At 41.3% G+C, this 19,390-nt stretch overlaps 1 protein-coding gene across 1 annotated transcript; it reads right to left on the minus strand.

Moving 5' to 3' along the window:
* Window positions 1-411: 411 nt before the first annotated feature.
* Window positions 412-19,117, minus strand: LOC122729686 (keratin, type II cytoskeletal cochleal-like). The gene is made up of 9 exons (XM_043968680.1): window positions 18,626-19,117; window positions 15,702-15,910; window positions 12,282-12,342; window positions 11,771-11,866; window positions 8,053-8,217; window positions 6,991-7,116; window positions 6,212-6,432; window positions 5,065-5,099; window positions 412-2,237 (listed from the first exon to the last, which is right to left on the minus strand). The coding sequence occupies exons 1-9, from the start codon at window positions 19,088-19,090 to the stop codon at window positions 2,035-2,037; spliced, it is 1,581 nt and encodes a 526-aa protein (XP_043824615.1). The 5' UTR covers window positions 19,091-19,117; the 3' UTR covers window positions 412-2,034.
* Between the last annotated feature and the right edge of the window lie 273 nt (window positions 19,118-19,390).

Here is a 19,390-nt window from a genome sequence, read left to right on the forward strand (position 1 = left end):
ATAGGGTCTTCTTGGGGCACCTACATGGCGCAGTGGATAAAGCACCGGCCCTGGATTCAGGAGGACCTGGATTCAAATGTGATCTCAGACACTTGACACTAGCTATGTGACCTTGAGCAAGTCATTTAACCCTCATTGCCCCGCAAAAAAAAAAAAATGTACAAATAGGGTCCTCTTACAACAGGAGGAAATGCAAAGAAGAGAATCCCCTAAGATCTTGACTAACTGGTGAAAGCCCCTCTGGACTGAGAAAGGGGGCTGTCTCTCTCCAAAAGAGGGGGACCCAGCCCAAGACTAACCAACATAGAGAGGTGGGATAGCAGAAGTGGTGGGAGGTATCTGGGTCTGGAGCCTGATTTGGGAGATGGACTCCAGATTATGCATTTATCATCAGAGCGCACAACACAAAAATCCAGTCAAAACCAGACAGTTTGACTGCCTTTTATTCAAGCTCTTTAAGCAAATGGGTCAGGAGAGAGTTACAGGAGAAGGACCTGAAACAAGGGATGGCTTTTTTTTTCTGTTAACAGTTATCTCTGGAATCTGTACTAATGGAGGAACAGGAAACATGCAGATATACTCAAAGTCTTACTTCTGGTCTTGAGAACTACATCCATCTCGTGCTGGCCTTGGACTAGAATGGTGTCTGATTCTTTGGGAATTCATTGTACAAACTAAGTTTCATTCTGAGCACCAATCACAGAAAGGGTTGGGAAGTGGTTCTACTTTCCCAACCTTCTCCTTTCTCTAGTCTTCCTAGATTCCAATCTTTTGTGGGGGATGAGGGGTGGACAGCATCACCTTTCAGTGATGCCTAGCACCAGCCTATGTAAAGTCCTATGTTTGTCGGTCTTGTTGGACCACATCTTCCTTGGGGGTGAGTAAGTTGGTGTATTCGTTTCAAAGTCCTTCTAGTCTGGCCAGCGTTAGGTTGCAGGTTGCATCTCAAAATTCAAGTCAATAGAGGCAGTGGTGATACCAACAAATAAAGAAAAGACTTGTCATCCAGGAACGAACAGAAAAGGAAGAGAGACATGCAGGGCACAGAGGAAAATGGAATTTGAACTTTCAAACAGTGAGAAAGAGGATAGAAGGAGGAAGTCAAAAGTAGAGAGGAAGGGAGAAAAAGGAGAGCAAAGATCCAGACAGAAATTGAGTTAGAGAAAAAATGACAAGAAAGATGAAAGACAGAAAGACCAACAGAGAGAGACAAAAACAGAGAGAAAGAATTTAAAGAAGGAAAGAAAACTGTCCAAGGAACAGAAATCACTAGCTCAAAACCTTATTATTGGAGCCTCAGATTGTTAAGGTAATGATGCAAACAGGAAGAGCCCTAATACATGACAATTTGATTCTCCATTTATGCATTAACAAATGTTTTATGCCAGGCAGGCAGCCCATGGAAGTATTCAATCCCCATCAATGAATATTTCGTAAGGTAAATCATTTATATTGTTAGTTTAAGGATTAAAAAAATAGGTTATGGAATCTGCTATGAAATATCATTTACTGTCTTCCAGACATTCGGGCAAAATTGTCAGCTTCTCTGCTTATTAATGTGGATAATTGAAAACTGACTATTCCAAAATCCTGTTTTTGGAGGTGGAAAACTGATGGGAAAGAGGGACCTGGGGAGCCAATTCTTGCTGACACCCCAAAATGGAGAAACCAAAGTCCATTTCTAACACCCCCAGAAACAAGGAGGAATGATTTGAGGAAATGCAACATTGACGGCTTCATACTAGATACAAAGTAGAACTTCTTAACCACAAGGGCTAATTAGACCCAGAAGGAGGCACTTATGGACCCTGGAGGGCTTTGCAAACAAGGACCTTTCTTCATCTGAGAAGTGGTCTTGGTGGGGGCCTGCTTGGAAGCAAAAGGAAGGAAAAGTGGCTTTAGAAGACCTATGAACCCTTAGTTACCATGTCTGGCTGCAGAAATGGAATTTCTTTTTGGTCTTTAGCAGAGAATCAGGCCTTGGGGTTGGGAAGGTGGGTTGGGGAAGGGGCGGGGCAGTCAAGCAGAGAAGTTTTAGCTCCGATAGCTCTTCTTGGTGGAAGATGTCTTGGAGATGATGCGCATGCTGGAGCTGCTGCCCCCCATGCTTCGACCACTGGTGGAGCTGAAGCCTCCGACCCCACTTCCGTAACAGAGGCTGCTACTGAGGCCACCTCCGCCCACACAGACGCCACCGCTCCCACCATATCCAGTGCTCCCACTAGAAGTGACCACAGCTGGGGGGAGAAAAAGAAATCATCCTCTCATTTGCATATGTATTTACATCTCATTTGCATAGCAAACAAGACAGCATCTCAGCTCTTGCCTCAAGCCTTCCAGTGTCTCCCAGTTATTACTTTTTTCCTTCCCATCCCAAACCCTTTTTCATGGTATCTCTCTCCTAAGTGTTAACAGACCATGCAAGCTTTCCCTGTTTCACTGAGAGACATAAAGACATTGAGAGGAAGTAGGTACAGCCAGATGGCACTAACATCTGACCTTGGTATGGGGATTTACAATTATCAACAAGCTTTCACGTTTAGCATCTTGTTTCATACAATAACCTGGTGAGATAGGCAGGGCAATATTATTATTCCCATTTTAAAGGTTGAGAGAGATTAACAACACTAACAACAATAATACCATTAATATATTTAAATGTTTTATGTATTTATGTATAATCTATGTGTTTATATATAATAAAATAATATTATATAACGTTATATATGTATTAAATACACATTTACCTATTTAAGCTTTTTATATATTTATATATAACCTATAGATAATACAATAATATACAATATGTATTAAATATACATTTATATATGTAATCTTTTGTGTATTTACATATAATATAATAATACAAAGCATATGTTATATAATATATATTAAATATAAATTTATATATTTAAGCTTTGCAAAGTGTTTTATACACATTTTTGATTTGATGCTCACAACCTCCCTGGGAGGTAGGTGTTATTATTGCCTACATTTTACAGGTGAGGAAACAGAGGCAGACAAAGGTTAAGTGATTTGCCCAAGGTCACATAGCAAGTGTCTGGAACTAGATCTGAACTCATGCCTTCCTAAATGCAAGGCTGGATTTTAATACCTGACCTCATGCTACTTCCCCAAACAGCTTGAATTGTTAGATGTTTCTTTATTCTATTGAGCTGAAACCTGTCTCCCCATAACTTCCATCCTCAGGTCATAGTTCTACCTTCTGTAACAAACCAGAACACATCTTCCCTCTCTTCAATGTGAAAAAGTCTTTAAAAGAGAGATTGGATCTTTCTCTTCTCAAGGCAAAATGGTTCTTTCAACCATTCCTCATAGCAACATGATTTCCATACTACTCACTAACTTACTTTGTCTTCTTCCCTTAAAGCATGATGGCCGGAACTGATTATGATATATTTACAGAATACTGTAGGCATGGTCTGATTGAAGAAAAGCACAACTCACAATAGGTGACACCTAAACTAGAATTCCAATTCTGACCCTCACTAGCTGTGTGACACTGATAGGTCACTCAACCTCTCTGTGCTTTAGAGGAAAAAAGGGATTATAATACTTTATAGTTCTTATCTCACAGGGTAATTGTGATTATCATATGGGATGATGTTTGTAAAGTACTTAATGAGCTAAAGCTCATTGGAGATCCATCAACCTGCCAAAATTCACCAATTTGGGGGTGAATTCACTATTGCAAGGATGACCTCACTAGATATTGGGCCTTATCCTTGGAAGCTTGAGAGTATCCTGAGCCCTTTAGTAGATTTTCCCAGAAGGAAAAGAGAGTCACTATCATCTGTTTATTATGATTATGATGATGCAACCTTAAATTATGTTGGCTTCTGTTTTTTGTTTGTTGGTTTTTTTAGCAGTTACATCATACTGTTGGGCAGCTAGGAGGCGAAATGGATAGAGTGCTGGAACTGGAGTCAGGAAGACTCATCTTTCTCAGTTCAAATCTAGCCTCAGACACTTAATTGCTGGGTGGCCTTGGACAAGTCACTTAACCCTGTTTGCCTCAGTTGCCTCATCTGTAAAATGATCTGGAGAAGGAAGTGACAAACTACACCAATATTTTTGCCAAGAAAACACCAAATGGGGTCATGAAGAATCAAATATGACTGAAACAACTAAACAAATAACAACAACAACAAATCATACTTTGGGCTCATATTTGGTCATAGTTGGCCATTTTTTTCAGTGAGGCAATTGGGGTTAAGCGACTTGCCCAGGATCACACAGCTAGTAAGTGTTAAGTGTCTGAGGCCGGATTTGAACTCAGGTCCTCCTGAATCCAGGGCCGGTGCTCTATCCACTGTGCCACCTAGCTGCCCCATAGTTGGCCATTTTAAGCCACCATCTTTTTCATGTTAGGCTATCAAGCCAAGTATCTGCTTCCCATACTACACAGTGCAAATTTCTAAATAAAGGACATACGTTCTTATTGAATTTTACCTTACTGATTTAGACTCAGTCTTTCAGATGGAGCTGGGAAGAAGGATCCAGACTCTAGTCAAACATATTATTTATTATAAGTAAGACTTCAGATTGACCTCCATCTATCAATCTGCCAAAATTCACTAATTTGGGATGAATTCACTATTGCAAGGATGACCTCACTAGGTATTGGGACTTATCTTTGGAAGCTTGAGAGTAACCTGAGCCTTTTGGTAGTTTTTCCCAAAAAGAAAAGAGAGTCACTTAGTTCCACTTCCAAGTCATTTCTTGTTGCTCAGTCCTGTCTGACTCTTCATGACCCCATTAGTAGTATGCAACATCACCCCTTGAGGAATCCCTTTTCCCCAACCCTTACCCAAAGTCCATTTTTTCACTGGCCTAGAATTCTCAACATTTATTTGTCTGATTGGGAAAAAGTGCCCAGAGAAGTAGTATCTTTGCAGGACATTTTTTCAGAGGGATGTCCATCTTACCTGTGCTGCTGCCTTGTTGACCAAGATCTTTCTCTATCCCACCAGGGGTTATATAAACTACATTCCCGTCCCCATATCCCCTTCAGTTCAATAGTATCTTAGAGTTATTACTCACATATATTCACAGGTCCAACACCCTCTCCAGTGAGTCTACAGGGAAAAGAAAAGAGACATTCTGCTTAATTGAGAAATTGAGTAATTTTGTTATCCTTTTTATTTCATGTGAATGTTATATACAGAGAGGGAGACACTGAAGAATATAGATTTTCCCATATAAAAAGAAGCAGAGAGGAAAATAGAGGAACTGAAGAGGTGGACAAAGAGAGAAAGAGGGGACAGAAAAAATAAGAGAACATAAAGAAAAAAGGGGAACAAGGATGAAAACAAAAGTTAGAGAAAGATAAGAAACAGAGACAGAGGAAGAAAAGGAAATGGTCCTTAGTGGTACAGGCAGTGAGAATTACAAATTTTAAGGTAATTCTGGGTAATATAGGTCCTTCCCTGAATGTATAGTTAGAATAACGATGTAGATCACCCTCCAAAGGTAGGCACTGTTTCAAAGAGGGAGCTTGGGTCACAGTGTGGGTTCCCTTGAACATGTAATAAGGGACACTCTTAAGGGCCAGTGTAAAAATATCCAACAGCTAAGCAATGATGCCTGGATTGCCATGGATGATCATGAGCAAACAACCCCTTTGACAATGGATTTAGGACCTTGTGACCCAAAGGAGCTGATGGTTTGGCTGCCAGGGAGGGACTTTCCCAGAGGGTGATGGACACTTCCCCAGGAAATGGTGAACACTTTTCTAGGGATAGGAAAGGAGCAGCAATAGATTAGTCCAAGACACTGCATTTCTTGACTCTGGGCATTTTCTGTGACTGTCCTGTATGTTTGGAACATTCTTTCCCATCTGCTCTGACCATTGACTCCTCTGGCTTCCTAACTAAAATCCCACTTTCTACAGGATGCCTTCCTCCCCCCACCCCCATATTTGTTTGCATATTGTCTCCCCCCTTAGATTGTAAGCTCCCTGAGGGTAGGACTGTCTTTTGCCTCTTTTAATGTGCCCAGTGCTTGACACAGTGCCTGGCACATGGCAAGTGCCTAACAAATGTTTATCGATTAATTGATTTATTTAGCCTCCAGAAATTCACATAAGTAGCTTAATACTCTTGGGGGTTGTCTAGCCTCACTGTGGAATTATCATATGACTGTGATGCTGATGCTTAGGCTGTGGGATAGGGAGGAATTGATTCCCCACCTGCATTCCTCTCCTTCCAGCAGCTTCCTGTAGGTGGCAATCTCGATGTCCAGGGCCAGCTTGACGTTCATCAGCTCCTGGTACTCTCTCAGCTGCCGGGCCATGTCCTGTTTGGCTTTCTGCAGGGCATCCTCCAGCTCAGCCAGCTTGGCCCGGGCGTCCTTGAGGGCCAGCTCCCCACGCTGCTCAGCATCAGCAATGGAGGCCTGAAGAGTAGCACACTGTGGGAGAAGAGGATTTGATTTTTTAAAAGGCCCAATTTCACAGAAGATTATTAAGGATTAGTTCTGCCTCTAATTATTAGCCTTACAAATGTTTTTATTCTCCAGGTCTCAGTTTCTGGATCTGCAAAATGAATGTGCTAGGCTAAATAAATCTTTAAAGTAACCTCTAATTCTAAAATTGTATGATGTTGTGATATGAAATCAAATTCTAACAAGACAGATTTAGGTTAGAACTCAGGAAGAACTTCCTGGTATTGGGTGTCAACCCAATGGGACTCATTGGGAAGTCATGGTTTCTCTAATCCTGAGAACCTTTGGGAGTCAGATTGACAGTACCTGAGGCAGATTTGAATTCAGCTCAACTTACTTAACTCACTATAAGTTCAGCATCCCACCAGGAAGAATGTCTTGATATCCCAGGTTGTGGAGGGAAGTTATGGAATTGAAATTATGGGATCCTATTTCTAGGAGGGTTTTAAGTCCTGATTTGGTTAGGTACAGGTATTTTAGAAGTCAGGTCAATGGCTAAGGTGACTCCTGTGAGCCTCACCATACCTGCTTCTTCAAATTGTCAATCTCAGAACGCAGCCTCTGGATCATCCGATTCAATTCTGAGATCTCCATTCTAGTGGTACGGAGGTCGTCCCCATGTCTTCCAGCAGAAAGCTGCAGTTCCTCATACTGTGGAGAAAGAAAAACAAATACTAAGTGTTGGTAGAACTAAAGGAACAGGGATAACTGAGACTAGAAATAAGATTGCTGAGGTTTTCTGGTCCCCTAGAAGTCTGTGAATTGTCATGTTGGTGACTGGTTCATTTATATTTCCTTCACCCAAACCATCACCAATCCTGAAGAATTACTCTACTATTGCTTAGCCCTCCTCCATTCTGTCAATTTCTTTTTTTTCATTCTGTCAATTTCTATAACCACTACTCTATTCTAGACCTTCCTCACCACATATCTAGATGGCCATGGTAATTGTCTCACTTACTTCCTGATGACCAGTCTTTCAGTCCAGAATTATGGCTCAATACAGGCTCAAAGTCATATAGTTACCCCCATTATCTATGATAGCAAACTCAAAGTCATCTCCTGGATCTTTATGGCATCCCCTTGTACCTGCCCTCACTATCTCCTAAGATTCCCTGGTCTAGTATTTCTGCTTGAGTTGGTCAAATCTGGTCCTTGTCCTACCACATCAAAATTTTACCCATGGTATTCTCTTTGTCATATAGGATGCACACTTACCCTTTCCATTTAGCCTTGTCTTCCCTCTAAATTTAAAACCTTGCTCCACATTATTTCTCTCTTTGGGCAGACTATTTCACTTGTTTCTCCCCCTTCCATCTGCCAACATCAATATCTAGAGCTTCATTCAATCATTTCTCATCTCCTTGACCTTATCTCTCTGTCTCTATGTCTTCAGTGTATATCTCATCTCCTTTAACAGACTGAGAGCTCCCCCTCCCTCAGGAAGGGACTGCTTACTTTTTACATCCTTTCCATCTCTTCCAAGTTCCTAGAACTAGATTCTATTACACACAGGAGAAATTTAAAACCAAGGAATGAGTGAGTGGCTGTTTCTGGCTCCAAACTATTTCTCCTTTATCTCCTCACCTTTGACTGGTACCAGGACTCTGCTTCAGCCCGACTTCGGTTGGCAATGTCTTCATATTGAGCTTTGACCTCGGCAATAATGCTGTCCAGGTCTAGTTTGCGGTTGTTGTCCATAGACAGGACCACTGAAGTTTCTGATATCTGGGCCTGAAGCTGAGCCAACTCCTGTGATTGGATACAAGCACAGAAATATGGGAATTGAGGAATGTGTGTATATGTGTATAAGAGAGAGTCAGACTGAGATAGAGAGACACAGAGACAAAGAGAGAGGAGAGGGAGATGGAGAGGGACAGAGGGCAAAAGGGAAAGAGAGGTGAAAAAGACAGATTTTCTAAAACTTCTTTAGAGATCGAGAGACAGAGGAACTGTCTAGAACTCTTAGAATATCGCCTACCATTTGAATGAGCTCCTTTGATGTATTTTATCTGAGAGCTGCCTCTTTAGTTGAAAGGAATCAAAGGATCTAGGTTTTAAACCTTTACTTTGCCATTTACAGTGTGACCTTGGACAAGTTACATTTGCAATACATTTTTCTCTTCTATAAAATGAAGGGATTGAATTATATAACCTATAAGTGTCCTTTTCAACTTAAATCTATGATCTGTGGAAATTTATTTTGATTTGGGTTCCCTGCCTTTGGCCTGAGATTAAAAAGCCTTAGGTCCTCGGGTTTTTTCTGTGTAAGAGGGGCTGGTGCCCCTCCCCCTCCACTTCAGCTGAGCCAAAAAGCCCCATGGGCTTTACCAGATACCAGGTCAGACAGCTGGGGGAAAAAGCCCCAGCTCCCTCCACCCTGAGAGGATCTATCCCAGAGATCCTGGGCTCATCCAGGCCAGCCTCTGGCATAGCCTGTGCAGAAGTCCCAGGCGCACAGCAGGGGTCATGGGACCCTAGAGCCCTGGGTGTGGTACGCACAGGACACTTGAGCGTCGGGGGCATCACGGCTTGCAGATTAGCTTGGCCTGTGCGGGGCGCAGGGAGCAGGAGGTTTGAGGGGAGAAAAGGAACATATATGGAGGGGAGAAAACAGTAAGAGAGAGGGAGACAGTACAAGGAGGTTGGAGAAGACAGTAAGAGAGGAGACAGACAGAGGAAGGAGTGGTAGGGAGTAAGGGGCTTTTCAGAGGGGACAGACATACGGAGGTTGGGAGAGGCCAGAAGATTAAGAGAGCAGGGGAAGATGGTACAGGTGAGGGGAGAAAGTGAAGTTGGAGAAAGGGAGGCCGAAAGATTAAGAAGACAGTAAGGGAGGAACAGACAGAAAGGAGGCTGCTACAAGGACGCTAAGGAGACTGAGGCTAAGGAGACGGAGAGACACTAGAGACGCTGAGCGAGGGAGATGTATGGAGGTTGGGGGAGGCCAGAAGATTAAGAAGACAGGAAGAGAGGAGACAGAGGCAGGAATGGTATGGAGCCAGAGTGAAGGAGAAAAAGAGTGAAAGTTGGAGAAAGCTGGAGCATACCCTAAGGCAAGAGGCGGCAACAGCCCTTATTGTATTAAAAGCAGACAGGTTGTATAATTTGCATTTCTTAACCCTTATTGTTTACATTGATTTTTATAAATAAATTCTGCTTTGATTATTTAATTAAGAGGCCTCTTAATCTTTTGCTTATCAACTTGGGAGCAGAGCAAGTGTGGAGACATTTTTAAAAGTCCCTAACAGATTGGCTTAGGAAATTAATAGCAGTCAGATAGCCAACGAGTCAAAAATCCCCAGATTAGTTCTCCAGTCAGATTAGTTCCCCCAAATTAGGCCTAAATTAGCTAAAATATTGTTACAGATCCTATATGAAGAGAATTAAAGCTGATTCTTTTATCTGTGTTAATGGGATGGGGCAATAGTATGCATAATCCTAAATGGATTTTCTACAAGAAATTCATATTTGTTTTTAAAATGTACTTCTGTCCTTACATATAATCTATATTCTTGCAAATGTAGTCATCAATTTATTCAAAAACATTTACTTCAAAGCCCTTTCATTTGTACAAAATGAATAAGACTCAGAACATCAAGGATTATATAGTTTAGCAAGGGAGATAGGAAGCACACAAACAACTCAACCATAAGGTGGGAATGTGATGAGTCCCCTAAAAGAGGCTCAAACAAGAGTGGTTCAGAGGTAGGTAAAGTCACTTCTTACTCATGCAAACACCAATTTAAGTAGAGCCTCTTCTCCTGTCTCCAATTGTGACAACCATCTACCTCACATACATCACAGAATAGGAAATTAAATATTTTAGTTTGATCTTTTCTGGTAGCTGTCATAAGTTGACTTGCCAGACCTTGGCTTTATTCAGAATCAGAGGTGGCAGAAAGTAGAAAAATCATCAAGCAGAATAAGGTAATAATAACATCAATAACTAATACTATAATGGAAAGACAGTCTAACCAACTTCTACTGGAAGTTAAAATTTTATTCCCCTTTCTTAAGCCATAACACAAAGTAGTAGAGGGAATACTAGACTTATGGTCAGAAGAGCTCAATTTTTGTTCCACTTAAGTACCACTCACTTGATACATTTCTTTGGGCAAGTCACTTAACCACTCCGAGACTTTCTCCTTATCGGCAGTAATATTTACATTACCAACTCATAGAGCTGATGAGGTAGGAAGGTATTTTGTAGCCACAAAGCTCTATATAAATGGATGTTATTACTAATTATCCCACCTGAATTTCTTTGAGTAATTGATTAATTTATTGGCCTTAATCCTCCTCAGGTACAACTAGGCAACAAGTGTGTTGCTTGTACCCAGAAACATGTATTATTAATTATTTTCCCGTCGATGTCCTGCAGTAGATGCCTGGGTTGTCCTGCAAATTTAGGGAATAGTATCTTTGGTGGGCATTTTACAACACCATTTATGAAACTATCTACCCTCACAACAACAATGAAAGCAATAATGAGAAATTGAGTGATGTTAAATGATAATGATCAAGTGTGGACCCAAAGAAAAGATTGTGCCTCCCTTCATTCAGGAAGTGAAGGATAATGGGTATGGGATACTACATATGATTTTGTTTTGGTTGGCTTTGCTGAACTTTTTTTATTCCTGTTTTTAATTTTTGTTATAAGGGATAGCTTTCTGGGAAAGAGGGACGAAGGGATATATGGGAAATGAAGGTGATCTAAAAATAAAACATCAGTTAAAATTTAAATGAAAAAGAAGCCATCTGTTGTCAGTGATATGCATCCACTCCTCATCCCCTCAGCCTAGAAAGAGACTAAAAGAACACAAAATATTGGTTGGGAGAAAAGGAAAGGGGAGCCTTGATCCTGGTAATTTTCCATATTTCTCAGTTTCATTCTGTCATGAGCCCCTTTCTTTGGTAACTTTCTTCCTGATTATAGACTGATAGCAATGATTAGCTGTGGCTTCCCACTCCCAACTAGTTAAATCACAGTCATGGATGGCAGAGGGGATGAAATCACCATATGAGGAGATATAGATTGGCTTCGCCAGACCCAGAGTTGTGAGCTTAGGAGAATGACCAGCAGCCACTTTCCTCTGTACCTTTTAAAAAAGACCTTCCCTTATAGGAAGAATGAGTCTGTGAATGCAGGATATGGTGGTTTCAAACAAAACTTAAAGGGGAAGGAGAGGAGGTGGTACCTTCCATATCCCATGAGTCAAGGGAGCAAGTAGTTCCAGGAGATATATGGGAGTGAAATGAAATGGGGAAAGGGATGGAAGGGAAGGACTAAGGCCCTCCTTACCGCCTCATAGAAAGCCCTAAGAAAGTTGATTTCATCTGTCAGGGCATCAACCTTGGCTTCCAGTTCCACCTTGTTCATGTAAGCTGCATCCACATCCTGAAATGCAACATCGGAAACTATTATTTTAATTCTTGTCCTTCCCAGATTTTAATTCCCCCCTCAGGCTCACAAATCCGGTTGAACTACTTCTACTCAGCTGGGTGAGTGAGTTTCCAAATGCCAGGCTATGGGGTATAGCTTAGGGGTGGGAATTCTTGGGGGTGAGACTTGGTCATCTTTTGAGTGATATCACTTTGGGGTCTCTGAGGGGATGTGTAGGGTCTAGAATTCCCTTCTCTGTTCCACCTCAGAAAAATTTGAGCTTATTGGACATTTATCAGTTATGGTGTTCTCTCTAGGTCAAGAGGTTCCATTTTAGAAAAATCTGAGCTAATTGGGTATTTCCCACCCCATGGGAATGACGCTGGGCAGACCCGACTCAATATTAGAACATCTTTCTCTCCCTCTTCACCTTCTTGAGCACCACAAACTCATTCTCTGCTGCTGTTCGTCTGTTGATTTCATCTTCGTATCTGTTGAAATGAACGAGATGTTAAGTGGCATTAAAATCAGGGAATCTGAACATAAGGAAAAGGAAGACTTTCTTTTTATCTATCATCTATCCATCTATTTATTTTATAATTTATGGAATAAGACAAGCATTTCCATAACAGTATAATAAAAAAGATGCTTGCACATGAAATTGCAAAATCTATCATGTATGACTTGCTATTCCTTTGAAAGATATAATAAAGTTAGCAGCCCTGACAACATTCAGAAAATAACAGTAAGGAGAACCTGAGGCATAGGACAACATTACCCACAACTCAGAACTAAAACTTGATTATAATAATAAGCTGCCAAAATTAAAACAAAACAAAATAAAAATGAGTAAGCAAAAAAAAAAAAAAAAAGAGGAACCAGACCATAAATAGCTACTTTGATATAAAAGAAGATCTGGGTTCACATTCAAAGGAAGCTAATGAGGTTTAAAAAAAGCCACTCCTACCCTAAAGAGTAATGTCAAATGGTCACAAACCCCAAAAGATCTCTTAGGAAAAAAATAAATAGGAATTTTAAAAATCAAGGAAGAGACATGGAGGAAAAATTAGGAAAATATATAAAAGCAATCCAAGAAAATTATGAAAAGAAAGTTAACCAATTTGAAAAAGAAATCCAAAATCTTAAGGAAGAAAATAACTCCTTGAAAACTAGAATTGGGTAAATAGAACAGAATGATGTTATAAGAAACCAAGAAATAATAAAACTAGAAAAAAACAGAAGAGAACCTGAAACATCAGAAAGACAACTGATCTGGGGAACAGATCAAGGAGAGACAATATAAAAATTGTTGAACTGTTTCTCCAAAACAACTTGGTAAAGTTGCATGGTGTTAAGCCACTAGGCAGAGGAGGCCTCATGTTAAAAAAAAGAAAAGAAAAAAAAAAGGCAGAGGGGGTGGGGAGGAGATTACACCACAGCCGACAAACTCCATTGTTTTAGACCAGAGAAACCAGACTTTAAATCTCACTCCACCCTGATTTTCTGTGACATCAGACAAATCATGTAATGTCTCAGGGTTAGTTTCCTTACCTCTAATGTAGGGGAGGTAGGAGATCCCCCTTTCTGTTTCCTCTTACTGGGAAATGTCAGAAAGGTTGATTATATGTATGTCTCTGGGCAGCTTTCCAGGCTCCCACAATGAATTACCTGTCCCTTGGCTCCCAGTCCCTTTACCACATCTTTGTGGAATGTGTCCAGGGACTAAACCCTGAGGCAATAAAGGAAACATCAAAGGGAGGTAAGAGGCTTTATAGTCTCCCTTTCTTGGGTCTTCCCTGGGATCCACACAAGGATCCTGTGAGTTCTTCTTGGTTCTTCTCCAGGGAAGGTGGAGGCTTCCTATGAGTTCATTCAGTTCCCCCAAATCACAGGGTGGAAACTAAGAAGGGAAAGTTGTGGAGTAAAAAGAATATGCTGGATGAAGAGCGAGAGAGAGAGCGAGAGCGAGAGCGAGAGCGAGAGCGAGAGCGAGAGCGAGAGCGAGAGAGAGAGAGAGAGAGAGAGAGAGAGAGAGAGAGAAACTCGACTCAAACCTGAGCATCTTATGACCTGTATAACCTTAGGCAAATCATTTAACATCTTGAAACCTCAGTTTCCTCATATGTTCATTGAATGAAGAGTTGAACTAGATGACCTACCTGTAAGGTCTCTTCTAACTGAATCTAAGGCGATTAAATATATTACCCTAAAAATTAATCATCTGGTTTAGGTTAATCATCTGCCTTTAGGCACTTCTTCTAACCCAGGAACAGATAGAGAGTCTGTCAGCTATTCTGGATCTTAAGGAAAGAAGTTGCCAGCTACTCTACTGTGTACTAATACCCACTGAAAGCTAAGATGTCTGTCTTCTTGTCTAGCTTGTATCTCTACTGATCCTCTCCTCCCTCCCCCACCACCTGATTTTTCTTAGTGTGTGTGCAACAAGCAGTTTATGCTACCTCAGACTTGAAGACAATGAAGTACTTCCATGTACTTTCTTTGTTAGGTTTATTGGTTCATATTCTGTATTTCCTCATCAAACCTTTCCACTGATTCCAAACCCCTCGTCTAAAGTTTCAAGGTCCCTCTACCCAGCACCTTTCTTCAATGGTTCTTGGCTTCCATAATTTTTTCAGTTTTAACTCAGGATCATTGGAATTTAGAGCTGGGATGGGTTCCACAGGCTGCTTCCTTGTTTGCTCTCTGCCCTACACACCCCAGCCTCACTCCAGTCTATAACCCCCAACAGGTGCCCAGAGAAGAAAAAAACTTTTGAAAATTGACATTGTTTAACTCAAACCTGCAAAAAAATAGGCTACTAGTTATAGATTATCCTTTGGCATTAGATGATCTTCTATCACATGGTCAATATTTAATGCTGGACAAGTTTCCCATTGTCTTTAGTCCTGTTCCAGGCTTTACCTTCCTACATATGGTATCCTCAGGGAATGAGCACTCATTTTAAGATGGATCTCATGGTAAAGTGAAATGGTCTCTTTCTGGCTCTGGCACTAACCAGACTTGGGACAAGAGACTTCATTTTTCTGTTCCTCAGTTTCCTCCTTTGTAAAATCAGTGGGTTGGACTAGATGACTTCCAAAAGTGCTTTCTAAATCTAACATCAGTGGGGCTAGAGTGAGCAAAATTAGGAAGATAAATCTGTAATTTATGCCAAAGGTCAACAGAAATTACTTTTGGATAACCCTGTGTTTGGGATTATCTATGGCTTGCTTCTCATTTGTTAACACAGAAGACATTAATTTTAATTTTAATTTTTTTCCCTTTCCTTTTTTTTTATGTCATCTTCTGGATTCAGCATCACATCCTCTTAGTCCATGCTCCCCAAGGTTGGATTCCACAAACAGGAGCTACGCTACCAATGCAAACTGGTTTTTTAAGGCATTTAGGGTTGGGGCAGATTCTTGGGAATAGTGTAATTATGTTATTCTGAGCCAATTTCAATTCTTTTCCCATCCCTCATGACATCTGTCTGGAACTCTGTCCAGCTTCCTGAATCTATTGTATTCTTTTTTTTTGGGGGGGGGGACAATAAGGGTTAAGTGACTTGCCCAGAGTCACAAAGCTAGCAAGTGTCAAGTGTCTGAGGTCAGATTTGAACTCAGGTCCTTCTGAATCCAGGACTGGTGCTTTATCCACTGCACCACCCAGCTGCCCCTATTCTATTCTTTTTCTGGAATGTTTCTGGCCTCTCCCATCTGGCTGTGTGCTCCCTGAAGCTGTATCTTCTAATTCTGAGTCTCCTCTGAAATAGCTGGAATATACTGGGCATAGGAGGTGCTCAGGACAAGGAGATGAATGAGATTCTGGCTTGTATTCCCTTCATACTCACTTGTTCTTGAAGTCTTCTACCACATCCTGCATACTCTTCAGTTCAGTTTCTAGCCTCCCTCTTTCTCCACCCAGGCACTCCAGCTGCCTCCTCAGGTTGCTGATATAAGCTTCGAACAAGGGTTCGATGTTGGCTTTGGTTGTCTTATGGTCCTGGAGGATGCTCCATTTTGTCTCCAAGACCTTGTTCTGCTGCTCCAGAAAGCGAACCTGTTTTCCCCCAGAGAGAAAATAAACTGAAGCATTCTGAAACAATTTCCTTTCACTGGTTAGAGCATATGAAGAAATTGTCTAGTTTTAACAGCAAAGTGGAAATGTTGAAGACAAGAAAGCATATTTTTCCTCCTCTGCTCCATTTTTGAAAAGAAACTAGTGTTAAAAAGCTGTTTAGTGGTGGTTCCACTTGGAAGATGAAATAGGAAGAACCTTTATTTAAGTGAAGCAAAGAAAGTGAGAAAAGGAAACTGAATAAATCAAAGCTGTTTGGAATGCCCAAGAGAAGCAGGGTCTTATTCCCAAGACATCTGTCTCTCTTCACCAAATAAGTAAAAGACACTTGACAGGAAAGAAGAACATATCAAGTTTACTTCCAAAATTGAATCTAAATTGTGTTACTCATGCTTTGTCCAAATCTACATGAACTCAGTTAACCCTGTAATTCAGAAAAGCTAGAATGAGACAATGAGATGCAGAGCTAAAACTAGGGTTGATCCTCTGGGACATTGCCCCAAATGCTAGAATCTTGGACAGTAGGATGTGGGCTTTCTCCCTACTGTGGTGGGGGAACACCTTATACTTTGCATCTCATAATTCTTTGATGTTTGACCTCCACAGAAGCTGGATGGAAGGAAGGCTGTTCCTTGAAGGTGGTATGAGAGTGAAGTCTCTAGATGGTTGAGGAGGGGAGGGAGATGAGTAATCCCTCCTCCTACAATACCATACTCAATTGAGTTATCTTTCCCAGAAACCCATTTGCTTTCTACTACAACCTCCTCAGCAGGACAGTCAAGATTCAGTTTGTTCCAGGAACCAACATTCTTAGTTATAGCTTTGCATTTCAGTACCTGTCTTCCTTCTCAAACTATCTGGATAGCCTTTGGTGAGTCGTCCCCTCCCACTTCATGCCTAAGTTTCTTCATCCATCAAATAATAGATTAGATGTGATGATCTTTTAGGTCCCTGCGAGTTCTAACATTCTGAGATTCTATGCTACTGATATGGCTTTCTAGACTTAGTCAAGATCCTGATTAATATCTTAACCCAATGGTAGCAATGGCTTCTAGCATCATTCAATCTTTCAGGACTTATCATAGAAGGTTTGGAAGATAAACCTTACCTCTAAAGAACATTTCTCAAACCAAGCATAGTGGGAATGAGAGTGAATCAGGACACAAAAGTGGCTGAGGCTCCATTGTCTTTTTGGTAATCGTGACCATAGGACTATTTCCCCATTTAGACTCATAAATGATTAGAAGATAAAGTGGCCATCTCTCTCTCTCTCTCTCTCTCTCTCTCTCTCTCTCTCTCTCTCTCTCTCTCTCTCTCTCTCTTTTGCGGGGCAATGAGGGTTAAGTGACTTGCCCAGGGTCACACAGCTAGTAAGTTTCAAGAGTCTGAGGTCAGATTTGAACTCAGGTCCTCCTGAATCCAGGGCTGGTGCTTTATCCACTTTGCCACCAAGATGTCCCCATGACCATCTCATTTTGTAGATGAGTAAACTGAGGCACAGAGGTAGAGAAGTGACTTACCTAACGTCACACAATGAGTTAGGGACAGCAAAAAAATAGAACTTGGTTCTGCTGACAAAGAGTCTCTTCATTATATTTTGCTGCTAATTATTTTTCTTTCCTTACCATGAAATCTGACATGCCATTGCCATTTGCCATCAAATAATGATAGAATCACATGACCACACCCTGATTCCTTCCTGGATCAACTAAAGATCTAACCCCCTCTTTTCAGAAGCCATGGAAGTCTGAAAGTAGAAGCAAAAGGAAAAACGCAGGATGGGATGAGCCCTATCACAGGATTAAAAAGTTTAAGAACTACTTTTATGGCCATGCTCCTGGCATAGTCTACCCAGACAATGACCCTAATGATGTAAATATTTTATAGAATCACTGACTGCTAGAACCAGAAGAATTCTTAGAAGTCATGTAAAGGAAATGACTTCCCCAAGGTGACATGGCTAATTAGAGAGTCAGGTTGAAGAATAGAACCCAGATTTCCTGAATTTTAGTTTCTCCCACACCACAGATTTAGAAGAATTCTAGATTATTCAGATCATTGTCCCTGTTATTTCTTGAATAAGACGGTGATCAGTCAGTCCAGGTATTAAATGGAGACTGAGGTCATAAGAAGCTATAGAAGATGAGATATTCATATATCAGAACTAGAGAAAATATCCAAGGAACCAATCAGTGTGTTCTGGGGTCAAGCCAGCTATTCCTCCATGAAAGAAGGACTAAAAGCATAGATTGCTTCCACTCTCCACATCCCTCTTGAATCACTGGACAGATACCCCATTGTTCTTAGACAGGCATTCACCCTTGACCAAGTTTATCATTATTTCATTCTATTTTTTAGCTTCACCTGGTCAGTGAAAAAGCCATCTCATTCTCAGTCATCATCCATTGAAAAAGAAATGATCTGAACATATTGCCAACCTAACATCATTTCTCATGAGTATGGAAGTCCAAACAAACATTCTGTGTCCTCTGCTTCACCAATTGGAAGACCAAAGAACATTGAATAAAATCCCTTGGAACTTGTCCATGGAGTAGAGCTTCTTGGGTTGAGGCCATAGTTGCTCACTCTCTCTTCTTAACCTTTACCCACCTCCCACACCCCCCAGTAAAAAAAGCAAAAAAAAAAAAAAAAAAAGACAGATTAACCAATAGGCCACTAGGGGAAGCAGGTTCTTACCTTGTCTATGAAGGAGGCAAATTTGTTATTGAGAGTCTTGATCTGCTCTTTTTCTTCCTTCCGAACTTTCTGGAGGGATGGGTCAATCTCCAGGTTGAGGGGAGCCAGTAGGCTCTGATTGACTGTAACTTCGTGGATGCCTCCAGATCCTGACATCATTCCACCTCCAAACCCATATCCCCCAACCCTGTATCCTATGCCCCCATACCCCAAACCACAGCTAGCACCCCCATAGCCAGCTCTGCTGGAGTGGTATACCCCACTGGCAGAGATCCTTTTGCCGCCTACGAGGTTGTGGAGGCTCCTGGTCCCAAAGCTGCCTCCAAGACGGCTCCCACTCTTCCCTCCCTGGGAGACAGACACCGAGCTGAAGTTGGTCCGGCAGCCTGGGAGCAGTGATGCCGAGGAGGCACTGAAACTCCGGCTGCCACCAGTGGACTTGATGCTGACAGATCGTTGAGCCATTAGGAAAGTAGTTGCAGAGAGATTAGAGAAGTGGGACTGTCAAAAAAAAGGAACAGAGATCCTTCTCAATCTTGCCTTTCTAGAACTCTAGCCTTATATTCTCTTTGGAAACTGGGCTTGGCCAGAGAAGATCACAGACCACTGCATTGAATTCATCTCCTTGGCATGTCTGGCTGTGGTCCATTTTTCATGTCCCACTAATAATCACTGAGGGAATCATGAACACACCTATCAGAGGCAGGACCAGACCTGGGGATTTCTGACACTTAACATTACCCTATTCTATGTCCAGTAAAATTC

Source organism: Dromiciops gliroides, chromosome 5, assembly GCF_019393635.1.
Source record: "Dromiciops gliroides isolate mDroGli1 chromosome 5, mDroGli1.pri, whole genome shotgun sequence".
Lineage (NCBI taxonomy): Eukaryota > Metazoa > Chordata > Mammalia > Microbiotheria > Microbiotheriidae > Dromiciops > Dromiciops gliroides.

Bases quoted from the DNA above. Each gene is read 5' to 3' on its own strand.
- LOC122729686 (XM_043968680.1), bottom strand. From the start codon at position 19,090: ATGGCTCAACGATCTGTCAGCATCAAGTCCACTGGTGGCAGCCGGAGT. The intron at 15,911-18,625 runs GTAAGAACCTGC...GGGGGAAAACAG, and splicing joins TTGCCTCCTTCATAGACAAG to GTTCGCTTTCTGGAGCAGCA. The intron at 12,343-15,701 runs GTGAGTATGAAG...TCATTTCAACAG, and splicing joins GTAGAAGACTTCAAGAACAA to ATACGAAGATGAAATCAACA.